This window comes from Manis javanica, chromosome 10 (genome assembly GCF_040802235.1).
Source record: "Manis javanica isolate MJ-LG chromosome 10, MJ_LKY, whole genome shotgun sequence".
Lineage (NCBI taxonomy): Eukaryota > Metazoa > Chordata > Mammalia > Pholidota > Manidae > Manis > Manis javanica.
Window position 1 is genome coordinate 15797583 of NC_133165.1, and position 21742 is coordinate 15819324.

A 21742-nucleotide genomic window follows, 5' to 3' on the forward strand; every position below is an offset into this window, starting at 1 on the left:
GACCTTGGTTCTTTTCACCAGAATGATTGCCAAAAACCAGCGGAGATGATTCACAATATCATAGACGTGAAATTCCCTCATCCCATTTTTAGTGGGCTTCCCTATACCTAGAATCCACCTTAGGAAGTGAGATGGAAAGGGAAATCTCTAGAAAGAGCAGGGAAATGGCACTAGTGGGGAGCTGAACTTTACACGATGATCATTGTACTGAGGAGATACTGTACAACGTGAGGCTAGAAACCCCAGCCAGGAAAATCACGATTCTCTTTCACTAATTTGTCTCATTTTCTTTTCTTTCTTTCTTTTTTTTTGTAACTCAGTAAAGTGCTGAAGTGCTGTCACAAATCTTGGAGTCATCACCATTGATTCAAAAATCTAGATGTCGTCATTGATACATCTCTCTCTCTCTTTTTTTTATCTCCACAATCAATCCATCACCAGGCCCTGTCAACTCTCTTTCCTGACTGTAGCAAAAAGCTGCCACTTCTCTCCTCCACCGCTGGTATCATCTGCTGCCAGACTAATAAAATACCTCCTACCTACTATCCCCACCTGCACAATTCATTCTCCAAGGTATCCAAAGTGCTTGGAATTTTCTAATAATTCCCATCATACTTAAAGCGAAACACCAAAGCCTTGGCTCGGCCCCTGACCTTTGTGTGCCTCTTCCCTCTCAGTGTAACTGTCTCTAACCCCAGCAGCATCTACTTCCTCTCTGGTCTTCCAAATGCCAAGTTATGTTTCACAGAGCCTATGGAGTTGATGTTCTTTCTCCCTGGAAAATCCCATCCTGCAGATATTCACACAATAAGCTCCTTCTTGTCAGATTGCAACTCAATGCCACTTGTTTAGAAAGGATTTCCCCAGTCATCCCAACAAAAGTAGCCCTCTTTCCCCTGGCTTCTCCTCATTTGTTTCTGTTTGTGGGTATATAATCCAGTTATCCCTTTAGAATGTAAACTCCTTGAGGGCAGGGGTCATATGTGTGTCTTGTTCACAGGTATCTAGGTACTCTCTCAATATTGTTGAATGTAGGAATGAAACAATGAATAAATGAGTGAATAGGGTAATAGAGAGAAATGGTTACCTTCTACCCACTACTTCTCTTCCCACTAAGGTTTCCATGTCACTCCCAATTTTGCTGTAAGAAGGAAAATGACTAGGAATCAGGCCACAAAGAAATCAGGAAGTATAGTTTTAAAGAGCAATATGCAAAGGGTTAAAGAGAGATTGGAGAAAAAAAATCTTTTAGGAAAAAGAGTAGATTTCTTTAAAACATCATAGTCTCTCAATGCTGTACCTTCCAAGTTAGGAATATAAAAGTAAGAAGTGTTTATGTTTTATCAAACACTGTATAAATTATATTTTTTGAGCTGAAATATTTAAAATCCACGAGGAAATATATTGCATAACTGGTGAATCCTTTTAAGAGGATTTACGTTAGAGTAAAGTTAAGATTTTTATCTACTGATTTTTCATGAGCAATGCAGCCATGTAATTAACTGACAAGAGATGTACTATTGGACTTCATCTTTTTCACAACTGACCCATAAATAGGTAATGAAGATAAAGATGGTCAGGAAAAAAGAAATACATTGCTTATATTTCAATGGAAAATTGACCTTAAATGACATCTCTGAAGAAATATCTTTCAATTAAATTTTAGTTAAAATTATTCTGCTCAAGGAAACTTAAAAAGAGAGTGACATAGAATATTTGTGTAAAACTGAAAGACTTTAAAATTATATTCTTGTATTCATTTAAGTTACTCAGTGAATGATTTTCAGGAGAAGAAATTTAGTATAGTTACACATAATATATAATTGCTGCACATTGCATTATGTTATTTAACGATTCTTGGACCTCTACATAGTATGGGAAAAACTTGTTTCTTAATAAAAGCACATTAACTAGCCTATTAATAATCAGGTTCCTAATGTAGCATCACATTCTAAAATTAAAAAGTTACATTCCTGTTATGTTACAGATTAATACTTGTTCTCAGAACTATTTCCAAAAGAGAAAAAAAATCTTACCAGACATAAACTGTGTAATAGAGGATAATTCCATTTGGCTCCAGCGGTGGTTGCCATGACAACTTCACTGTGACACCAGACAACTGTTTCACAGAGAAGTCGTGGGGGGGAGAATCAGGAGCTAGAAAGTTAAGGTATAGGATAATTCATTTCATTAAACATATATGAGAAAAGGATAAAAGGGAAATGTACAAAGTGTTTATTATAAACATTCTGGTAAATGAGTAAGGTAAAGGTCCTTTCTCCGTGAGGAGAAGAGACTAACTGATTACTTTCAAAATGAGATGAGAAAAGATTTTGCATGGTGGTGTTAGAACATCTGTTTCTGTGATTCAATGGAAAAAAATATTTCATGAGAAAAAAGAACAAGGGACATGTCACAGTGATTCACCTACTGTTCAAGACATTTTGGTAATTTATCATCCTCTAGTTAAAGTAAAACTATTGGGGTGAATGAATATAATATACAGTTTAAAAAGCTCCCCAAACAAGAAAAAGAGGTGGGAAAAAATCAGACATCCAAGAAGTGGGAAAGTGATAAGCATAAAATTGGGACAGCAGTTAAAAACTGACCTCACAAATAAAAACTACATTCCTCAATTTCAGTTGTGTCATTAAACTGTAAAATAATATCAGAATCTGTTCACTGAGTCTTCAGAATTGAATGGTTTGCAAAGGAAACAACAACGTAGCACATAAATAAAAATATAGACTGATTCTAATTCGGGTCTGTTTCTAATCTACCATAATAGTATAAGAATTCGAATACTTTTTCTAATCTGCATTGAATAAATACTAAAAAAATTACTGCAAATAGTTAGCCAAGTTTACTTTCAGGTAAAACATTTAAATTGGCATTTTTCAGCTGCTGTGTAACAGCATAGAATATCTTAAAATATTAGCATATAACTCTCTATATAAAAGGGTATAAACTACTAAAACATTGTTCTTTGTTATAGTTATAATTCATGCAGCTAACAGATACTCGGGGAATTTGTTCAGCTCTTTGGGCAACATTAAAATTGATAAATTAACATGTGTCGACATCACTTTTTCCAATAAGAGAAAAATGCTACCTGAATTATTTAAATTTCCTTTCAATCTTCTGAATAATCTCAGCTACAGTTGTGTGTGTATACATGCATGTGTGTGTGTGTTTTCATTACTTTGATAACAATAATTTTCAAAAAAATGTATTGAGCAGGAAAAGGTTTATGAGATAAGTGCTAAGAAATAATGGTGACAGCTGTATTTATATTTTCATTTGGTATTCTCACTGGTACTACAATAAAAATGCTATCAAATATTGGTCACCACAAGAATCCATATATCATTTGGAGATGTCTCTTTCCCAAGATATGAATTACTTCTGAGAACTCTCATTTGTCAAAATGAGAGCCTAGGAAAAATGTTTTTCCTAGCATCTTTGTAACATTTGTTTTCTTTATTCCTGGAAAAAAGGATTTTAATCAAAGATAGCACTGATTTAGAACATAAAATGATGTAACTAAGCATTTCTATTCTATAATATGCTTTAAGGCTTTAATGTAGAATGTCAGATAATTCTTTTTTTTATATTTAACCTTCAGGGTATGCTTGGGTATTTTCTTTTTTATGTAAAAATTTTTATTGCTAAGCACATGTAATAAACATGCTTATTTAAAAATACTACGTATCTACTGTAGTAGACTAAGTTTTAATCACTTTGGCATTTGGTATTATTATTGTTATTATAAGATTGGAATAAATAGATACAATATATCTGCAGTCTATCTATTTCATCTGGACAGAGCAGATGAGAATTGATGAGAAGGGTATTCTTAAGGCCCTCACCCTCCGTACCTGGCGTGATCTTCCCGATTTCACACCCGCCCTCTTTCCTCATAGGCCTTCAGGTCACAGCTTAGATATAATTTCCCCGGTTAAACTTTCTCTGATATCTCAGAGTAGCTAAAATCTCTTTTGTTCTGTTGAATACTTTTGGGGAACACGTACACCAGTAATAAAATTATAAAAAGTATTTTCTATGCACTTGTCAAATTTAGATCACTTCTACTAAGCTTCAGACTCCATGAGGGCATGGAGTCCTAGTAAAACCCGGTAAAACTAAGTTTCTCAGGCCTTTATCCATTCTTTATTTGTTGTAATTTTTCAGCAAAGGAGTCTTATTCTTCATTCTGTTCCTCAGCAATAATATCAGTCACTTAGCCAAGGACTGGAAGTTTACCATCACTGTATTTTTAAGAGCCCAGGTTAAATCAGATACCTGGTTTAATTTGAAACTATTGACTTAATGGTAAAAACTTCTGCCTGTTCAAAATATATGTTTGTTCTTGGTCCAGTTTCCTTTGTAAACAAATGGCTACTATATCAAGTAAGGCATTGCTAATATGATTTAATATATATTTCTTAAACATTATCTAAGATAGAAAGGAGAGCGAAGCTTTTCCCCTAGCCTTAAACCATTGTCCCATTGGGAAGGATTCATTTAGTAGGTTAATGTCCAGTTTGATAGCAAGAAGAATCTATGAAAAAATGAAAATTTGGACACATAAGTTTTAATGGTGAAACAAGCATAGTAAGTTGAGTCTATCACTAAGGAACACTGACCCTGAGAAGACTTACAAATTGGGGCAACCCAGAGCCCCTGCCAGGATGCTTTGGTGAAGTAATTTGGTGGAGGGCAAAACAGGGAGCAACCTGAAATAGGAGGACTCTGAAGACTTTACTATTTTGAATAAACTAAGAATCATGCAGAAAAAAGCCTTTCTTCTAGAAGTGTATAATGCAGATTCTGTCCAGTGAATGACTAGTATCTGGACACTCACAGGGTGCAGCCCAGCACAAAGATGGGGAACCTTAAAAGAAAGGGAGAAAAGGATGCTCTACAAACACTTATGATACATCCAGGCCCACCCTTCATGGCAATAGGGCTTCTTTTTACAAGAAAAAAAATCTTACAGGATAAATGTGTAAAACATAAAATGCAAATCCAAATCCCAAAAATATCCCTCAAAAGTAATTTTCTTAGTATGATATATGCTTATAACATGGTGATGTACTAATTTAAAATAGCCCCAGTAGTGAAGTTGATTTTATTCAGGTTAGGAGAAGGTATGTTTAAATATTCAATATAAAGGCTATTAACATTCAGGAATAGCATTTTGGCAAATTATGTAGAGAAATCTGGAAAACAGCCTGAACTCATTAGCAAGATAATCCAATATAATAAAAATGTTGCACATTGACATAACAGAATCTACCACAAAACTTGTGTAAATGTCTATTCTTACGAATGTTAAAATTCAAAAAAAGAAGTCATAACATACAGTAGTGGATGTTCAAGCCATTCAAACCAAATTTTAGCCTTAAAAATTCCCATAAAAAGTTTATTGATTTTTTTACAGAGCACAGGTGACTTCAGAATTTCTTTTTAAAGGACTTAAACTTAATTGTTTTGAATGTGAATCTGACTTTGCTAGTTTCTTGTGAAATCTTGGCATAATGCTGGCATGGCAAACAACTGATTCCTTAGGTGATGGGCATTTTCACGTTAAATCTGCATTCTAGATACATGTGATATGAGATGTGATGGATTCAAGGTATACTGCATTTACCATCTTCTTCTGTCAGTACACTTATGGGTGCACTCCGCACTCCCTCCCCTTGGAGTGTACTAGCAGACACCTCAACCATATATTGGGTATATTTCTTCAGTCCTAAATAGAAATAAAATAGGTAAGTTAAGACTTATAAAATACCACTGAGTGATGTACAAGAGGCAAACTATGAAATGGTTCTTACTCTTCCAAAATAAAAACAAAATGAGAATATAGCTCTTTTTTATAGTAAGGCCTATTCTAAAGACAAATGTTATAGGGTAATGTGGAAAACGATTGATCTAGAGTATCCTTTCAAGTGGTCTGAAATAAAATCTTAGCTTATTTAACCACAAAGCCAGAATGATCATATCTTGTATAAAACTAATCACACTCACCATTTATAACAAGTTAATATTTGTTGGCCATGCTGTCAATATAAATGTAAATACCTAACGCTAGGCTTATTTTACCTTTAATGTTCTGGGTCAGATAGGTCGTATTTATAGCTCTTTCCTCATTTTCATTACTTCTCTTGAGATAAATTGTATATTTTTCTATGATTCCATTGGGACTACTTGGGGGAAGGAATGATAGCTCAATCTCTCCAGAAGAAATATTTTTGTAGGTAATATTTTCTGGTGCACTATCAGGCACTGGAAAAAAAATATACATATGCATAAAACAACTCCATACTATAAATATATCCTGAAAGAAAAAAAAACTATTCTGCTGAAGTTTCCCCAAGTGCACTAACATATGTATACATATGAACATTCACCAGGTAAACATCCTGAATGTAGTAAGGTGTAGATAAATTATACACTTAAAACTGTATAAGGAAAATTTCATCTCAAAAGAGAATTTATACTATGATCCTATAGAAAATGCTTATATGATATATTTTTCTTGGAATATTTGGGATGGCATTAAGCTGTCTTGCATTACAGAACATACAGATAGATGAAAGAAGATTGAAAACACCTAAAAATTGATTCTGTCTTTCATTAATAATAATAATAATATGCAAAAGGTTATTAATCAGTTTTAGTATACAAGATCAATTGATAAGGCAAGGAACTTTCATACATATAATGTTGCATATTATGACCTGGTAGCAAAGATATCATTAAATAAAAATTAGTTTTATGTGTCTACTAACATTCTTAATGTACCGAATGCAAAGGTTATAAAATAGTTCTCTGCATATATTCAAATGCTAATACTATATGTGGGATTCTACTTCTGGCAGAATATTGGAGTGGACACCCTAAACTGAATGGCTATCTTTATTAAGATAATTAAAACTCTTCATGAAATTAAAACAAATTTTTTCTTTAAAGGAATCGCAGAGTTGACAGTAAAGTTAGCAAACTGTGGTGGCCAGAAAACAAAATCAGAAAATTTTTTTAAAAAAGTTTTTTAAGTAAGAACAAATAATGGAAGCTGATAGAAAGCCAGCTTTGCCTTTGGAGGGTACTAGTTAGTCCTGTGACTTTGAGATTCTGTGTTACTAGCTGTGCGGAGTACAAGACAAAGAGAAAGCCTCTGGGGGCCAGTAGGAGGAAGGTAAGGGATATCCCTGCCTAAAGAGCTGGAACCCCAAAGGAATGCAATCCCCACCAGGGTCATTACATTAGAAACTCTAGGGGGCACCTCGAATTCTTCTGCAAGGTGTCACAGAAGTCAGAGTGACTGGTAACTCCTGGACGTTTGCAGTGTGGTGTGTTCTCTCTCGGGCAAAGGAGAATGAGAAGTAAACCCACCAGGCAAAACAGGACAGAGAGGAAACTTTTATTGTCTAGGCATTTGATGGAGAAGTGAAAAAGAAAGGAAAAATATGCAGTTTGGAACTGCAAGCCTATCCCTATGAACATATGTGGCCCACAGAGTTGGAAAAAACTGCTATTCCAGAATTTAACTTAAAATAATTATAATCCTGATCTGCTATTGCTCAAAAGCAATAAGCAAAAACAAACATAAATTCTCTCAGAAGAAACTCAAATTCAACTCAGATGAAGTTTCAAGGAATATGAGCTCCCTGATAAAAAGCCCGAAACACACAGGAAACCAGGCACCAACAGTTAAACGTCAGCAAAGGAGAGGAAAAAGATCACACACACACACACACACACACACACCCAGCAGACTTCAAAAGACTTCAAATATTGAAGTTATCAAAATATAGAAACATGAAAGTTTAATATATTTCACAAAATCAAATAGATTTGAAAGTATCTAAAAAATTATTTCAAACTTTTTAAAGCAAATAACCAAACAGGTTTGAAAGAGAACCAGATAGATCTTCTAGAATAGAAAACCAAATAACAGAAATTCTCTTGGTGTATAAAAGGACACATCATAGTTAGAGAGAAATTTAATGAAAAGGATGATAGTGTTTAAAAAATTCAAGATGGTAGTTTAGAGAATAAAATATGGAAAATATAAAATGGCAATTAAGAGACATAGAGGACATATTGAGGAGTGCTAAGATAATAGAGAAATGAGAAAGAAGAATTTTTGAAGGGTTAATGGCTGAGACTTTTCAAAATTGTTGAAAGATATCAAACTTCAGATTGAGGAATCTCAACAAATTCTAAGTAGGAATTATTAAAAATCATATTTAGACACATCATTGTGAAAGTACAAAGACCAAAGAGATCTTAACAGCACCAGCAAAATAACAGATCATCTACATAGACAGACGTCAAAGGACAACTGACCTCAACTGAAAACAACTAGAATTCTATTCCAGGAATACTAACAAGAACAAAATAAAAACATATTCACACAACCACAGAGAATACCATCAGTATACCTCAATAAATGAAATTGTAAACTTCAGGCAGAAAAATATTTACTGGAGATGAAAGACCACAGTTGTCAAGATAATGTTTAACAATGGACTCCACAGAATAATAACAATAATGACTAATTTGGGGAGGTTAAACAATACAAACTAATGATGTGAACATTATTGCCATTAGAGAGTCTTAAGATGCTTTCCTTTCAAAAGAGCGAATTGGACCTTTTTTATTGGCATTCTAATACAATGGAATATAAAAATTGCTAGTAATAAATTTAATAAAGAGAAAAAATTCAGAAACCTTGGAAGTGTACTGCAGTCCCCCCTAACCCCAACTGTTACTTGTTAGGCAGTGTGTCACATCTAAGGCAGACTTCATAGGGAAAAATGACATAAGAATGTTCTAAAACTTTGAAAAGGATTGTAATTTGTTTGATGTAGTAGAAATGTAATCCTACTGTCCCCTCTCAAACATTCAAAATCTTCTCTAATGCCTTCCCAGGCCAACCCATTACATTGAGAAAAATCCTCAGCAAATACTCTGTTTTCTTAAACCTCTGGCTCAATGTAAAATCATGGACTTGCTGAGAACACTACATCTCAGTACTCCCGGGTAACAGGTAGTTGTTTGTCTTTTTCCTATAAGCCCTATAACCATAGGACCCGGGAGTTCAGTAGTTGTATTTATTGCTCTTCTTTGCAATAACCAGGTCTTCTCTCATTCTTCCTTCCTGAAGAGCTCTGTGTGCTATACCTCCTTAAAATGGTCATCCAGTGATACTGTAACTTCTTCAACCATCTTAAAAATGGTATACCTGGATGACTGACTTCCTCTCTACCACTCTTACAAATGCAGCATCAACGCAAATAATCTGTCTGGTTCCCTGGATTCTCATTCCTTTATCTCCATAATTCCAATCATCTTTCTCTCTATCTCACTTTAAGCACTAGCTTTCATGGCAACACCCCCAACCTTGTCATTATCAATAATGGCCAGTACTCCTTTCTTTGGTGACCACCTCTTACCTTTCCAGTTTAATGAATTTTGAATGGCTAATCCAACAATTCTTTGACCCTCATCAAATCTGCACTGTTGATCACCTCCCCTTTGTTCTCATCTTCCTACTTACTTGGGTCAACCACTAAAATACCTTCCAGAAATCCCTATCAACTACTTTTCCAATCTTACTTTGTGGCAAAATTCAAATTGCATTAAGATGAACTCAGGGCTAGGTCCACATCTGCAGTGTAAACAGCTAAAAATGTCTGAACTAAACACAACTCCATGATGACTAGCCTCATTTAAATTTATAACCTCAAATTTCAAATGAATCTTTTCACCAACCAACAGCCTATATGTATTTTTCTAGTCAACTCAGTCTCCCATTCAGTTAATGTATGTTTTTACCATCTTCTTTTTCGATAAATATCCAGGATTGCCTCCCCTTCCTTATTATATACAAAGCCGATAAACTTGTTTCTCATTTCATTGGGCAAATAAACACTCAGACATTGTCTTTCTACCACTAGTTTTCCCTTAACTGTCTTTCATCCTTCCATCTTTTCAAATCCTAGCCCACTACCTGTGCACGAGATTCCATTCCATCAGTCTAGTCAAAGACTTCAGACTTGAAGTACTTTTTCTCTGTTGTTGGTTTTTCTCTCTTTGCTGAATTATCTCTACACTGTACACACACACACACACACACACACACACACACACACACACACACACACACACACATACTATATAGAATAAGTTTTCCCTGAATTTCAAGCTTACATAGACAAATTGCCTTGATAATAACCGGCACTTGGATATTTCAAACATGTTCAAAACAGAAACCATGAATTTCCTCCAAACTGATATTTTCCCCTGACTTCCCTCAGTAAATGTCAGCGGCATTCACCCAGACCAAAAGCCTAGCAGTTGTGATTTTTCTTTTTACTCCCAAATCCAAAATATTCAGCTGCAATCTTTTACAATTGCAAATTACATCATGTTCTTGTTTCATAATACTTCATTAAGGTTAGACTCCAAACTTCTTAAAATGGCACCCAAGAATCTTCATGGTCCAGCTCTGCCTGTTTCTCCTCATCTGCTAATTCCCTCCCATTCTTCAACCACGTAAAGTATCTTCCCACTTCAGGAACTTGGCAACTGCAATTCTTCTTTCTAGAATAGTTTTCTTCCTTATCTTCATCTAATTTAATCCTGTACATTATTAATACCTTTGGGTAAATATCACCTCCTCCTAGAGGCCTTTTCCCAGTCCTTTACCTCAAATAGCCTGTTCACTAATTTATCATTCTCTCTTTTCTTTCCCTGAAATTATTTTCTTCATGGAATTTACCACTACCAAAAATCATTTGTATTACTTGTTAACTGTTTATTCTGTGAAAGTTCTAGAATGTTAAGTTCCATGAACACAGGAATTTTGTCTGATTTACGGCTGTATCCAGTACAGGTAGCTCAAGATGTAGAAGCCATAAAAATCTGTGCAGTGAATGAATAAATAGGTTCAACAGGATGGAGAATAGATTAAAACCAAGAGAAAAACCCACAGCTGAGGAAAAATAAGATTGAATTAAATAGGCCTTTAATTGCAAGAATAAAAGGAATTAGTAATGCTACAGTTGAATTTTATAATTTAGCATAATTTCTGATTTTGAAAAATTCTCATTTTAATTCGCAAAGTTGTCCCTCTTGACTTGCCTTCCTACCACCAGCAGTAGGGATACAAATATGCATCCCTGACTCCAGGCTGCAATCCTCTGAGTTTTTATTCAATCCTGAAGGAATAAGCAGTGCTGGGTCTTTAGGGAAAATCTAGCAAGGGAGAGAAACAAGACAGACGTGATAACGTCCTGATTTGGGAAAGAGACAAGGCACTTGGAGGCTTCTGAAAGAGCGCAATGTTTCCAACTGTAGATGTATTAGATAATATAGATTAGTTATGAATAAAAAGTGATTATTATAATCAGAATATGCTGAATCTATCTAAAAGCTAAAAATAAGAAATAATTTAGTTCATGATGATACTAAAGGAAGAAGTGAGAAGTTACTCTGAGTATGCCAAAGAATTGTTGCTGGCATACAGAGTTTTACTAATATGTAGAGAAGTTAAGAAATGCTATTCATTAATATAAACAAATTTATAGACTTCTACCCAAAACTTTGGTCAACATCTAAATTACTATCCACTAGAGGTTGTTGCCCCAGATCAGGTGCATTCAAAGTATCTGGTTAAAGGCTTACTGTAAAGAACATTTATTTTAAGAATGAAAGAGAATATATATAGATCATCAAAAGGTGATTTTTATGAGAACTTAAAAGTTCTTTATGTGATCACTGAACCCTAAATATGAGAAAATATAATCTTGTTTGTTTGTCAACTGCACATTCTATATTTAACACACACACATACTCTCTCTCCTCCCAACACATACACAATGAGATCAATTGTATTGATCTTTCCTGCTTGAACACAAGAGTATTTTATTTTCAAGCATTAGTAAACTCTGATTCCCTGATCAAGATAAAGCATTTGATAAATAATTTCCTAGTATTTGTAATTAGCAGCATTCACACATTCCTGAGCACACACCTCAATTTCTCATGAAACAATATTGAAAAACAGGCTCTTGTTTTTAATAATTAGAGGATGAATCTATTGTATTTAATAAGAATATTGAGCCTTTGGAATAGATAGTCTTTCTTGAGCACATCCTGCTTCAAATAGCACCTTGAGACTCTACTTAAAATTCTAGCCTTCTCCAGTACAGAGGTTCCTCATAAAATTAAAGATAGAAATACCCAATAATTCCACCACTTCTAGGAATTTACCAAAAGAAAGCAAAATCCATGATCTGAAAAGATACATGCTCCCTGTGTTATTGCTGCATTATTTACAATAGCCAAGATATGGAAGCAATGAAAATTCCCATCATATCATTCAGCCATAAAAAAGAAAGAAATCCTGCTTTTTGCAACAACATGGATGAACCTACATAATACCTACAGGGTATTATGCTCAGTGAAATAAGCCAGGTAGAGAAAGAGAAATACCATGTAATTTCATTTATATGTGGAATCTAAAAACAAAACAAAAAATAAACAAAACAGCAGTAGACTCATAGACACTGAGAAGTGACTGGTGGTTACCATGGGGGAGGAGTTAAGGTGGGTGAGGGGAAGAAAGGGGCACAGAAATTCTCAATCATAATATTAGTTGGTCACAGGGATGGTAGTACAGCATGGAGAATATAGCAATGATTCTGTAGTATCTTTCTATGTTGACAGATAGTAACTGCACTAGTCGGGGTGAGGATTTAATAATATGGGTAACTGTTGAACACTATGTTGTATATTTGAAAACAATATACAATTGTATATCAATGATACTCCAACAAAAAAAATTCTACAGTCCTCTCTGCAAAAAGAACTAAAACTGGTGGCTCAATAGTAGCAAACATGATCTAGGAAAAGTCACTAATGTCAATTCCATAGTCCACTTCCATCCAGACGGAGAACACGCTGGTCTTGGGAGTACCCTAACTTAGGACAGAGAGACGGAAATTAGCAGTGTGGGCATTGAATCCGATGCTCTATCATAGGCTTCTTTTACTTTTGAAGAATCTAGTGTCAAGATGATCCAAATATACCCACCCAAAAGGGTGAGCCAGTGAGCCCCAGTATAAGTGGTTCCCCTATTTCTTTTTCTCACTAGCTCAGAGGCCTACAGACAGCTGTCAGGAAGCTTACCTTCAAGTACCAATATTGCTTGTTATCTACTCTTTTTGAGTCATTTTACTCAAATACCCCTAGATATCCTTGTCTATAAAATAAAGGGTTCTAAGTGTCTCCTAAGATACTTTCCAAAACTAAAATTCTCATTTTAAACTACAGTTCAAGTTCAATTCTTATATCCACTTAAGGTTTATTATCCCTGACTTCCAAGTAAGTTCATACAACAGATAATGAAACAAAAATTAAATTCACTTTTTTCAAAAACTAAGTGAAAGCATGCATGTAGTAATTAGCAAACAAAAAGATTATTTTATAGGTCATCATTCAAACAAGATGTTCTTGATACTGGGAACACTTAAATAGTGAAGTACTTGATGAGCATTCATGAATATGGTGATTGTTTAATATCGCAACAGGATCTCCGAAAGTTCTTACTTTCCTTCCTCACTCTGTGCAGAACCCAAACAGCAAAATATCACTCTGTGAACAGAAAGAGCCTAGATATATTTTCTAATTTACCAGTTTCACCCATGACTCCAAAACAGCATGTATAGCGAATGGAAATGGGCTTTACAGTCTGATGGATATGGGTTCCATTTCCAGCTCCATCACTTAGCAGCTGGGTGACCTTTAGCAATTAAACACCCACCAATTAATCTGAACTTTAGAAGAGAGGAAATTCACTTTCTTCTACAGTGCTATGTTCCCAGTAGGACTTGGCATATTGTAAATATTCGTTGAAAGGATGACCGTCTCACAGCCCAGTTTTTCATTAGTCAAAGAAGATAATAATACCTTAATGCTTTATTCTAGAACTAAAAAGACAGTTTTTGTGAAAGCCAACAGCAGAGCCAATGGCAATTTGCAGGTGTTTAAAATACGTTTATTTCTTTCCTTGATCCGGCATAAAATAAAACTAGGTCGCATAAAGAGTAGATATTTTCCCCAAAATACATATTCTAAGTACAATATCTATAAAAGCAATGAAACATGCCAATATACAGTTTAATACCAATTAGATTTATGTGAAGGGATAACTCCTGGTGACATAAAATGCTGCTTTCACTACTGTCTTATTCTTGCAATTACAACTGTTGCTGTCCTTTATGGGCCCTTTTGTGCCGTCTCATTTCATTAAGTGCTGTGACCATGGACAGGGCCTCACCTACAGCATCTCTTTGAGCCATATGAAATTGTTGATATTTAGCCATTTATGACCTATAGGAATAGCAATTTCATATGGTTCAGCGAGTTGCTAGGCAAGACATTTTTTTAATGTAGAGATGAAACAGTACCTTTACATTTAGTTCTTAATTCTCAGCATTCATTATAGAGTTGGCCTAAGAGTGATGCTTCCAATATGTTTATAAACATAATATAAATAATAAATTAAGATCATTAGCCAAAATGTCTTGCCTCATGCCATTTGCTCTTGCATCACTGAAATTGAAACACAAGTGACCCCTTGCTTGCTTGTGTAATATCCTTCGGGTGGGTTATCTCCTCACTGCCCACCCAACAACACCTATCATGTGCATTCCACCTGACTCCTTAAGGTCCAGGTCAATGCCACCTCCTCCATAGGCTACCCTAGGCATGCCTTTCCGAGCTCCCACTCGGCACCTCTATCTATCCACATACCTCATTAGAGTATAGGAATCTGTTCTTCCGTGTGTGCCTCTGCTTTTACCTAATTAGAAGGCAGATAGTTGTTCAACCCCAGATGTATAGGTCCACTGGAAGAATCTTTGGTTTCTCAACATCTTTCATTTTAAAAATGCACTCATTTTTATTTTGGAGTCTCCTTATATGTAAATCAGACTTTAAAAATTTGCACATCAAGTCTTTTTCCCCACACTTTACCAGAAAAAGCAAATAAATCCCTGGATTATACAAAGCAGAATAATGAGATATCTTAGATTATATAAAATATAAACAATATGGCAACGGTTTCCTTCATTACTGTGTATTATTAAACAAACAACTAAAAACTCACCAGTCTCAGAAGTCCTTACAGAGAGTAAAGAAGATAACTGATTGCCGTGACCCAGTCTGGTATATGACCTGACAGAAATGTTATAGAGGGTATAAGGTTTCAAGTCCCTTAAAATGATGTTTGTTGTTGAGGTGTTCTTCATAAATAAGGTATTTATATTTTTATAGAGAACTTCATAAGCAATAATAACCCCATTGGGTTTCTCAGGTGGTGACCATTTCAAATTTATTTCACCTGCATTAACTTCAACAACTTCCACATCCTGAGGTGATGATTCTGGTTCTGGGGAAAGAAAACAAAATGTTAAACACATGCATTTTTTTAATGCTTATTTCCTCAGGCACTAAAGGCAGAGTGCGGTAGATGGCAGTAAACACGGAACACCACTTGCTTCTTTTGACGAAAACTGCACCTGATATTCTTACCATCTTCTAGAGTTCTCACAAAGATGTCATTTTCTTCAGACAAAGGACTTTCTCCAACATGGGTGGAGGCAGCCACTCTCATTTTATATTTTGTGTATTTCTTTAACCCTGTAATGACAATAGGTAATTTGTTTAAAATCCATAATACGCCATTCCTGGATTAGTGTCATTTGACATAGAATAAGGAAAATAATTTATTTGGGAGACTGGCTCTCCAAGTCAGTTTTGTTTCCAACCTCCCAAAACTCCTTGACTTGAGGGGCTGTCCATGTGGATTATGTGTTTTTAGTTTTTCCCTCAAATATCAAGGCAATAATCTGCGGCTGAAAAATAATGTTGGCACTTTGTAAGGAATGTATAGTTGGTTTGGCACCAACACCCTGTCAGCTGAATGACCTCAGCTGATTTCCACAGTCATTCTTCCAAACATCCAATACTTCCAATCCTGGTATTTCAATGTTCCAGATATAAAATTCCCTGGGTTAAGTATATTCCTATGACCTTGTGTTCTGATGATCTTATTTATTGGCTGATAGATATAAAGGAAAATGCATTTAATCAAGCTATCTCTGCACATATTTTTCAAGATCTCCATGGCAGCCCACCAAAATCAGAAATGACACAGCACATGTACTGTATGTGTAAGGCATAGAGAAAGATGCATGTTTTCATCAAAATAGGAAAGTTAAAGAAAGGGTGCATCCTACCTGTGATGAGAAAGCTGTTGTCTGAAGTAGTCATCTGGAATGCTCTGTTTGCACCCAGTTCCACTGCATAGATTGTGTAATGAGTTATCTTTCCATTGGGGTATTCTGGAGGGTCCCAATATAACAAAATAGATGAGGAACTAATATTTTTATAGTTTATAGTTTGAATGGAGCTTGGCACTTGAAAAGGAGAATGAACAATGAATATGAATGTAAAGAAAAAATATTACAATGTGCAAGAGCAATATTGTCAGGTAATTCTTTCAAAGGAAATACATTCTTACCTTGCTCACGTGTCCTCACACTGAGAACCGTTGGTGGTCCTTCCCCCATGATGGTGAAAGCAGATACACTAACCATGTGCTCCGTGAAAGGTACAAGTCCCCTGATAACGTGAGACAGCTGTTCAGCAGGGAGGTCAGTGATATGCTGATTCCTTGTCGTTCCTATTGGAAATCCGTTTATAAAAAGGTGTTTGACTTCACAATTAAAATTATTTTTGTTCACACAGTGAAATCTTAAACTTGATTTCACATTATGTATTAATCTCTTAATGTGCTCTTTTATATGAAAGGCAGATGTCCAATTAATAATAAATATGCTGAATACCCTCTAACAGTATCTCTAAACATGTTTGTGCTCATTATACAGTTTTGTTACTTATTATCTACTATCCTAGAACATGAGCTTAGTGTCTTGATAAAATGTAACTTTCTAAAAGGACTGTCTAGGAATTTTTCTGAAAAGACAGATTAGGTAATAATATCAAATCAAAATGTTATAAATCAATGTGAGGTTGTAATGGTAAAGTTATAGAAATTAGACCTTTATTTGGACTCAGAATTCACCATATCTTTATTAAACCTAATAAAGCTTTAAAGCACACATAACTGACACATAAATGTATCTGAACAGAGATTTCAAACAGTGTTATATTTTTTAAATGCATTAATTTGTTAATTTTTTAATTTTTACCTTAAAGTTTATCTTTTATTAGTTCATGCTCCCAACAATGTTAATTGGCAATTAGAGCAAATGTGAATCATTTAAGGAAATATCTATACCAGAAATTGTAGGCCTCTTTATTGTTACTGTCAGCCCCAGTCTTCTTTGTACAAAACAAACAATAACTGAAATAAACATATATTGATTGTAATGTGATATTTCTGACTAATTTTACTATTAATAAAAAAAAACACTTCCAATGTAGAATGGGACAAATACCAAATCAGAGAAAAGGCAATGAAAAAAAAGTATTCTTCTCCCTTAGCATTTTAGAAAAACCAGGGAGATCATTTCGATCTGTGTCATCTAACCAAGAATTATTATTTGCTATATATGGCATTCTCCTTATAGAAACAATAAGATCCACTGACCCTGAAAAGCAAGTGTGTACACTAATAACATCAGGTCGTTTGGATCATCTACACCTGTTTATCACTCGAGTTGTAACTTTCTGACCTATTTACCTTTAGTGACATTTGAAAACCTATTAGTCAAAAGCTGCAGAGAGTGTGAGGCCTGTAAATGGTGTGAAGATATGTTAATCCCTTCCCATCACACCTGCTTTGGCAACTGGAATAACTGATTGTCTATGCAGCTTGGCCCACAGACTCTAGGGTGCTACGTTCTCTAGAAGGAAGGTCAGATGGGTTAGGAGGGGCTGGCTTCTGCCTGTGTGGCATTTCCATTTGCTGCATGAGGTTATCCGAACAGTCAGAGGAGAAAAAAATCTGACTCCTGTCCATGAACCATTAATAATTTGGTTGAACTCTAAGCTAAGGCGCATATCTGTGCCAGCTAATACTGGGCGCTTAAATATACTTCATAGAACATAAAATTGTACCTACCAACTGCTGAATGCTGGTCTTCAGCTCCATTCCGTGCAGGAAAGTTATTATGCAGAGGATTATTGTACATAACTGAAGCAAGTGAGTACAGGTCAGAAGACATCTCTGCTGAACCCTCAAATATTCCTGCCTTTGACTCTATATTCACTGTTTCTGGAACTATGGGGTTGTTTATATACTGTAATTCAAAGTAGATATTTACAAAGCTTAAAACCATTGTACTTAATAATAGTTAATAAACTAATAAACATTCCAAGATTTCATTGTGAAGCTACTAAAACCCTACATCATCGTAACATATTGTGATCACTACCATATCATAATATCTTAAGAGCTCAATACTGTATTATGGGAAGAAGTAGCTATTTTGTTTCTGATTTGAGTTCTTTATTGTAAAATAAGACATCCTTATGCAAAGGTGTCATGACTAAAATATTTTAACTGTTCACCCCAAAAAAGGTAAACCTTCTGAGTGTATTCCTTTATTAAAATGTGTTATGCTTCACTTTCTGTGTGTCTTCATTTGTATACCAGGTGTGAGAGACCTGCATGCCTGCTTGATATGTGTCAAAATAGTAGTTTATGTATGAACGTGAAGTGACAAACATGAACAAAGCCAAATGGCATGATTATCAAGCAAGGTTCATGGCAGACCTACCCAAGGCTTAGGACCTAAGGAATATTTTAAATAACTGCGATAGTTCCTGGATCTCATGACTTACATCATGTATGTCAAGTTCACCACAGTGGCAAATATTGAAGTAAAAATACCAGAAGCAGATCATGAAAAAATGCAGAAGTTTTTGTTGTCTTGCCAATGAGTTTAGCCCTGGACAAGTCACTATGGATTCAATCAGACCAAAAAAATGGCAGTGAGTTGTTCTTGGAGTGAAAGGGTTATACCCAATGTTATTCCCACAGTGGAAGGTCAGTCACTAGAATCCCATTCACTCAGGGTGAGTCTGCATGCAGCAAGCCAATCTCTGCCTCTGGGCCTCTCTACCTGCAGAGCCATCCTCTGGGCCTCTGTCCTCAGCAATGCCACCACTCCAGCCTCTGTTCTGTTCTCCTGCAGCCTTGCAGCCCTGCCACCGTGTTGTGCCCAGAGCACTGGGTGGAGCTCTTTATAGAGTCCACAGCCGTGTATTGCTCACACGTGTTTAGTGAGCTAGCCGACCAGGGCCAGATGAGAATCCTGGTCACAGGAACCTTCACTTTATCCACAGTTGGGATGACAAGACAGCTCTGTCCCTTCTCCCTCCCCACACAGCATAACTGATAGAATGAGAAAAGGGTTTTTGGGCCAAAGAGTATTAGGTAGTAGTATTTTTTGTAGATTGTCAACCTTGGAAATAAGGGCACACATTAATCAAAGAAAATAGTCAAAAGCAATGTGTGGACTTTAGATGTTAATTAGTACATTTTGAACAATGTAGACTTTGGAGATAATCAGGAAAATTTGAATACAGTCTCAGAATTAGATGATACCAAGACAATATTAGTCATTTTGTTAGTTGTGGAAATTGAAGTATGGAATGAACTAAAATGTGCATGTATTTTAGAGACTTGTACTTAGGTATATGGGATAAAAATGATGTGAACTCTGTAATTAAGTTTGAAGTCTATCAGAAGCAGCAGCAAAAATGGGAGACAGCTGAGGCACAAATGGCCAAATCTGATAATCACTGGATGCAGGGGATGGGTAAGTGGGTGCTCATTATATATTTTCTTTTTTAATATACCTATTCACAATTTTCCAAACTTAAATAGTTTTGATAAAAAAGAAAACACTGAAGGAATCACTCTTTTTTCAGTCAATTCCTTTTCAAGTTCTACTTCAAAACTCACCTCCAAAACCCTTTTGTTTAAAAAGAAAAAGTTATTCTATTCCTTCTCAAGTCCATGGTTGGTCTTGTACCTTCAGAATTTATAATTAATTCATAATGTAAATTTTACTGTCTGTAAGTTTTTGTAAATAGTCTTTTAATTATCTTAATAGGTTTTGGGTTGCCTTTACTCCTAGAGCCAAAAGTAGGTTGTTTTATTTTTAGTAGGATAAAGCACTTGGTATTTTATTAAAAAAAAAACAGTAGATGCTCAGGAAAAATCTCAGGAAGTCCAGAAATTTTAAGACAGTTTATTTAATTATCTGCAAAGACATGTCACTTAATATCAACTTTCCTCAAAGACAGAAGAATGAAGAAAAGATCCAAGGAAATCTCTAGTCCTCCAAATATTTATAAAATAAAATTATCTAAATCTTGTTACATATTTAGCCAGAAAAGTATTGTGATGAAAAGCAGGGGCACACTTCTAAGATCTTCTCTAAAAGGCTGGTGATGAAGAACGTGGACGGGGAACCTTCTACGAGACAAGTGAAAGGTCTTCAGCGTCCAGCAGTTCCAGCCCTGCCCCCTCCAGGAAATCAGACTGGGTGTGAATCCCAAACACGATTCAGAGGTACTATGGTATTCTAGTCAATAGTTTATGCCTGAGCCACACAGCTGTTCTCACTACCAATCGGCTGCTCTTTGAGACTCTACTGTGCACAGAGCACTAGAGCAGGTACAAGGAAGAGTACAAAGAATTTCCCTAGGACCTATGACTTTTTATTAAATCTCTCAATATTTTTCCCCATGTCAGATGTTATTGAGAATTAAACCATAACATCCCATCAATTAACTAAGTTATGAATCTCTGCTGACAAATGGCCATTTCAAGGTAAGAGCTGACCTGAGTAATTTTGGCTATCTGAATTTCTGCAAAATTCTAGTAATCCAGAAAGATGCTCCTTAACTAGGTAATGATTTAAACACTGGTTTCATAGCAGCGCAGAACATTACTATCACCAAGGGTGCCATGTCATGACTATTTCACATACTTTGTCTCCTAAAGAGGCATTATAGATTAGATTTTCCAAAGGATGAAAAATGAATCATTTTAAGAGCAGAAGTAATGGGAAGTAATCAGAACTTAAGAGAGTAATGGGAAGGGACTGCGAAAGCAGGTGTGGAAATGAGGGAAACTGAAGAGAAAAGGCCTAATGCAACCTCCAAGTCTTGGACTCATCTAGCTAGTTCAGGGTTCTCGACCTCACCACTGCTGACATTCTTCATTAGATAATTTTTGTTGTAGGGAGCTGTCGTGGGTGGTGTAGCAAGTTTATCAGCATCCCTGTCCCTTCCCAGGAGAATCAGCCTCCTAGTTGTGACAATAAAAAATGTCTCTAGAGATTGACAAATGTCTCCTGCAGAGCAAAACTGCCCCTGGTTGAGAATGACTGAGTCAAGGAATGCCGCCATTCATCAGCATGAAGTTCCTCCCCTGGGCTTCCCAGGAATCTTTGGAATTTATGTGAAAGAATTAGAAGTATTCAGAGTTAAATTCCTAATCCACCTGAATAAACCAACCTGACTCTACATGTAATAGTCTTCATTATACCTAATGTGATTTCATTTTATTTTTTTAAAAAATCTTCTATTATTAATCCATCACTTTAGACTCACTGGAAGTCTGCTGAATTAAATGAACAAAAAAATTTGACTTACTCTTTAAAAAACTTCTGTATTTTAA

At 35.5% G+C, this 21742-nt stretch overlaps 1 protein-coding gene across 1 annotated transcript in view; it reads right to left on the minus strand.

Annotated features, from left to right (window-relative positions):
- PTPRQ (protein tyrosine phosphatase receptor type Q) overlaps window positions 1-21742 on the minus strand; it is a 198873-nt gene that overhangs the window by 139759 nt on the left and 37372 nt on the right. The window contains exons 12-19 of the mRNA XM_073214156.1: window positions 18170-18347; window positions 16604-16765; window positions 16320-16499; window positions 15613-15720; window positions 15188-15469; window positions 6109-6291; window positions 5654-5755; window positions 2037-2157 (exon numbers count right to left, since the gene is read on the minus strand). Of these exons, the coding sequence (XP_073070257.1) occupies window positions 2037-2157; window positions 5654-5755; window positions 6109-6291; window positions 15188-15469; window positions 15613-15720; window positions 16320-16499; window positions 16604-16765; window positions 18170-18347 (1316 nt within the window). The remainder of the gene's footprint in view (window positions 1-2036; window positions 2158-5653; window positions 5756-6108; window positions 6292-15187; window positions 15470-15612; window positions 15721-16319; window positions 16500-16603; window positions 16766-18169; window positions 18348-21742) is intronic.